The sequence below is a fragment of the Cebus imitator genome, unplaced genomic scaffold (genome assembly GCF_001604975.1).
Source record: "Cebus imitator isolate Cc_AM_T3 unplaced genomic scaffold, Cebus_imitator-1.0 Scaffold574, whole genome shotgun sequence".
In the NCBI taxonomy this organism is placed as follows: domain Eukaryota; kingdom Metazoa; phylum Chordata; class Mammalia; order Primates; family Cebidae; genus Cebus; species Cebus imitator.
Window position 1 is genome coordinate 269,728 of NW_016107889.1, and position 5,483 is coordinate 275,210.

General features: G+C 38.4%; 1 protein-coding gene across 1 annotated transcript; it reads right to left on the minus strand.

Moving 5' to 3' along the window:
- Positions 1–3,105: 3,105 nt before the first annotated feature.
- Positions 3,106–4,117, minus strand: LOC108294332 (60S ribosomal protein L5-like). The gene has a single exon (XM_037734125.1). It carries the CDS (start codon positions 4,071–4,073, stop codon positions 3,180–3,182), a length of 894 nt encoding a protein of 297 aa, XP_037590053.1. The 5' UTR covers positions 4,074–4,117; the 3' UTR covers positions 3,106–3,179.
- Positions 4,118–5,483: the final 1,366 nt, after the last annotated feature.

Genomic DNA, 5,483 nt, shown 5'->3' on the forward strand with positions numbered 1-5,483 from the left:
TTCTCCATTTTGGTCAGGTTGGTCTCGAACTCCTGACCTCAGGTGATCCACCTGCCTCGGCCTCCCAAAGTGTTGGAGTTATAGGCGTGAGCTACCATGCCTGGCCCCATTTTTTAAACCTCATGTTTTTAGTAAGCTAACTGTCCAGTACTGTTTTGTAAGAAACAAGTCTCATTACCTGATTCCTTAGATCTCCTCTGAACATCTGGCCTTCCTCTATACATCCAAGGAAGACAGTGTAGTGGAGATGAGAACAAGGCCACCTAATGAGATTTTAAAAGAATAGAATATGACATCTGGTTGCCAGAGAGAGTTTTAGCATATGAAAATGTCCTAAAGGAAATGAACATTAGAGTTAGGTTCTTTAAAATACAAAGTGCTGAAAACAGCAATAATAGTAATTGAGTATTGAACCAACCTAAACAGATTTATTGTGTTTGTTAGATTGGTTGTCTACAGCAAGGAAGTGGTTTTCCCTTAGCTTAAACAAACTCACCCACAAACCCACATACTCCCAAATGCACACACAAATATATTTAGTCATCCTTCTCTCAAGGGGCGCTTGTTCTCTTAGCAGTAGAAGGATATGATAAGTATGGGAAACATTTGTCAGGTAATTAAAACTAACTGTAGGAGGGACTTCACAGCTTCACTAGCTTTTAAAATTTTCTCTTCAAATTGGGGGGACTGGTCAGGGCAAACTAAATAAAAATGGACTCAAAGCAGTGTTAGAGGAGCATTAAAAACACTTAAAACTCAGAAAGTTTCAAAACACAGTGTGAAGTTGGCTGTTTCCTTATCTCAGAATTTTAGCTTCTTAAAAAGTAATTTGTAAACTGCCATGTAGACTGGATGGGCTAAAGGAGGGGCTGCACAGTTGAAAACTGAGTTGCTTGATATGAATTTACATAGTGAGCATAGTTACAAAGCCAAAATGCCGTTCCTACAGATCCATGGGTGAAAAATCAAAGAGTATACATAAGCACCCATGATGCTTCTGTTTTATTTCCAGGAAATTTATTCTGAAATTTTCATTCACTTTTTCCTAGCATTTCATCTAGAGAAGAGTAATTAGTTCTGATCAGTCTTATATAATCAGTTTGTTTAGCAACTTTGGGGTGCGTATGTCAAAAAAAAGAATAAGGATCTGTGTATGATAGACTTTGTGTTAGTAGGCTTTTGTGCTATGTTTTTCTGACATATTTCAAACAGGTATCTGTCAGGTAAAATATATAATTTAGCTTGGGAAGGTAGTCACTCCTTTAATTGCAAAGTTTGGAAATTAGATTTAGTTTTAAAATGGCAGGGATTTATTTCAGTCATATCCTGAAATCAAATATCTTAAGACTCCAGGAACACACAGATGAGGTAGAAATCTTTCAGTGTAGAGTGGAAAGATTTTATTGTTTAAGACTACTGGATAATTAGAAAAGTTAGCTGAACCATGGTTCTCTGCACAAGTAAAGCGTTCTTAGTACAGGGAAAAGGCAGTCCGTGCTCTCTTTAATCTTCTAATCATCCGAAAGGAAATGGGGAAACAATTTGAGATGTTGTTGTCTTGTTCACACTGTAATGTGTGCTTTGTTTGTGCCCATTTCTTTTAGAACATGCATATCTGAAACTGTGTGCAAGTGCTATCTTCTCCCAGCTTATCTTTGTTATTTTTTTCCCTGGAGTGCAACGCTAGGTATAACACTGAACATTCACTCTCAGGGTGTGTTTAAATCAGTGTCCTGGCTTTTTCCTTTACAAACACATCGTTAAATAACATTGAAATGCTCAACTGTATTTGCAGGCTTGGAAGATTAAAGGTCTTTTCTAAAACCCTGTGAAACTGAGGGAATCAACCTGAGATGGTGAAAAACAAGTGGATGAAGTTAGGACAGTCAAACCCAAGAAAAATCATTAAATGAGATTTCTTGAGTAAATGAAAAGTGCTTTGGCTGTACTTTGAATCAAATACTGGTGTTCCAACTTTATAGTGTAAACCTTTAATAGTCTCAGGCCTGTCTCGTCACCCAGCTGACCCTTCAAAAGCCTACTCATTGCTCAATCACCTTAAAGTGCCAGCCAGACCGGGGTTTGAATCCAGATTGTGCCATAAACTGGCTGGGTGATTTGGGACAAGTCATTCAATTTCCTTCAGCTTTTCCTTATCTACAAAACAAAGATAGTTGCATGTACTTTATAAGGCTGATTTTTTTTTAAATTTTCATTTTCATTCATTTATTTTTTTTGAGACAGAGCCTCGCTCTGTTGTCCAGGCTGGAGTGCAGTGGCATGATCTTGGCTCACTGCAAACTGTGCGTCCTGGAGTCAAGTGATTTTCCTGGCTTAGCCTCCCAAGTAGCTGGGATTACAGGTGCATGCCACCACACCTGGCTAATTTTGGCCTCCAAAATTGCTGGGATTACAGGTATGAGCCACTGTGGCTGGTGACTGATTTTAAAATTAATTGCAATTGCAGAGAGCTAGTACAGCGCTAGAAGCATGGTAGGTATATCATAAATGTTTGTCTCATTTATATTAACTCTCTGGATTAATGTAATTTTTTAAAGCTTCCAATGTAATGCAATGCTAATAAAATGTAGAAGAAAATATTGGTTTACCAGAAGTATAATGTATTAGGGTTCTCTTAGAGGGACAGAACTAATGGGATGTACACATACACACACACACGCACACACACACACACACACACACATAAAATAAATTCCCCCTTTATAAAGGGGAGTTTATTAATAAACTTAAGTATTAACTTACATGATCACAAGGTCCCACAATAGTCTATCTGCAAGCTGAGCAGTGAGGAGAGCCAGTTCGAGTCTCAAAACTGAAGAACTTGGAGCCGAATGTTCGAGGGCAGGAAGCATCCAGCATGGGAGAAGGATGTAGGCTAGGAGGCTAGGCCTGTCTCTCCTCTTCACGTTTTTTTCTGCCTGCTTTATGTTTGCTGTCAGCTCATGAGATGGTGCCCACCTGATTAAGAGTGGGTTTGCCTTTCCCAGCCCACTATTCAAATGTTAATCTCATTTGGCAACACCCTCACAGACACACCCAGGATCAATATTGCATCCTTCAATCCAATCAAGTTGGCACTCAGTATTTTTTTTTTTTTTTTTTGCTGTCCATAAGTTTATTGTCTTTATCTGAAAAATCCTGATAGAAAATTGTTTGGTTTAGCTCTCAGCAGCCTGCTCCTGAGCTCTGAGGAAGCTTGCCTTCTTTTGAACTACCCGATCTTTCTTCTGAGCAAGGGACATTTTGGGGCGGTTCCACCTCTTCTTCTTAACTTCTTTCTTGGGCTTCTTTTCATAGATTGGATTTTCTCGTATAGCAGCATGAGCTTTCTTATACATCTCCTCCATCATGTCTGGAGTTACGCTGTTCCTTATGTATTGAGAGAACTGTTTCCTGTAAGCATCTTCATCTTCTTCCATTAAGTAGCGCATGTAATCTGCAACATTCTGGCCCATGATGTGCTTCCGGTGTACTTCTGCATTAACTTCCTTGCTTTCAGAATCATAACCAAGGAATTGCTTGGTATTAAGAGGGATAGATAAGCCTCCATCCACATCTCCCTTCAGGGCACCAAAAACTTTATTGCCAGTGGTAGTTCTGGCAAGGCTTGCATCCAAATAGCAGGTAAAGTCACCTGGCTGTTCATCAATGCTTTCCACATTGTATTCATCACCAGTCACCTCCACTTGGCCTTCATCGATCTTGTCCATGCCAAACCTATGGCGAAGCCTGCGGGCCAGCAGCAGGCCAGTACAATACGCTGCAGCGTAATTTGTCAGGCCAACCTTCACACCATATTTTGGTAGTTCGTGTGCATATGCTGCGCAGACTATCATATCCCCCTCTATACGGGCATAAGCAATCTGACAAATGATATCTCTGTTTGTTACACGAACTATCATCCTGTATTTGGGTGTGTTGTATTTATTTTTATCCTGTATCACCAAGCGTTTCTGAGCATAGTAATCAGTTTTACCCTCTCGTCGTCTTCTAAATTTCACTTGGTATCTCTTAAAGTAGGCCTTATTCTTAACAACTTTAACAAACCCCATCCTGCGGAACAGAGACCCGCGTCTGTGACTCGACAGAGACCTGCTGACACTAAGTATTAATTATCACATGTAATATGAATCAAATGGTAAAAAGTTTCTAAATATTACCTTACTGATGGATCAGTATGCCATAGATTGGAAAACTTAATCTAGATTTGGAGATTATGTATACATATTATGTGTATACACTCACACACACACACACACACACACACACTTACACACATATTATGTCATATTATAAAGAGCTACCCTCATAGTTTACTGTGAAATACCCTTAGGTCCCTTTTATTTAGAAAGTATAAGTGAGACTTTTAGCATTATAATATTTCCACTGAGACTTTAAAAGATATTTGGTGGAAAATTGTGTACAGATTATTGTAATAAAATTTTGCTTCAGAGCCTCTTGCATTGGGATAATTTTAAACTGTGGGCTCATTTTATGTACTACTATGTGTAATTTGTCATATGACTATACTGAGAAGTTATACACTAAACCTGGATTACCACCTCTGTGGATTTTCAGGGGGGAGGGGAAACTTAAAGTACATTTCTAATTTTTAAAAGGTTTATTGAGTTACAATTTCTCTGCAGTGAAATTCATCCTTTTTAGTGTATAGTTCTGTGAGTTTTGATAACTATGTAATTACCATCCAAATCAAGAAACAGAGCACTTCACCACCTCCCCAAGCTCTCCCATATCTCTACATAGTCAACTGCTCCTTCTCCACCAACCTAAGACCACCGATCTGTTTTCTAACCTATAGTTTTGTCTTTCCTTGAATGACGTAGAAATGAACTCTTAAAATATGTAGCCATTTGAGTCTAGCTTCTCTCACTTAACATAATGCTTAAAGATCCATCCATATTGTTTTCCTTCTTTTTAACTGCTGAGTTGTATTCCCTTCTATGGATATACCACAGTTTATTTATCCATTCCTGAGTTGAAGGACTGTCAGAGGGTTTTTGATGAAGTATGTAATAGGTAATTTCATGATGGCTAGACAGAGGATTATGACATTTTTCTTTTCTCTAAGAGTAGATATTGAGGAATTTTAAGAGTGATATTTGAAAATTTTACAACTTCAAATATTGATGGTCTCAATCTGAGGAATAACTTCAAGATACTCTTGGTTGAAGGAAAATGTAATTTTTAAAAAACATTTCGTAATGATGTAGGTACTTTAAATTTGACTGTATCCGCCCATTTCTTGGCATCTAAGAACCTATTCTTTCTTTAGTATATTTCTCAACACATGTGTCTCGTGGTTTGGAACATTCCTAATGTCCAGATACTGCTTCGGTAGAAGTACAAAGGCAGAGGCAAAAGAGAAGCCTACCAGAAAGCCTACACAAAGCCACTCTGTTTCCTTGACAACTTCCAGGGTTCTATACTTGGCTACAATCTAC

Coding starts and splice junctions, on each gene's coding strand:
- LOC108294332 (XM_037734125.1), bottom strand. CDS start 4,073: ATGGGGTTTGTTAAAGTTGTTAAGAATAAGGCCTACTTTAAGAGATAC.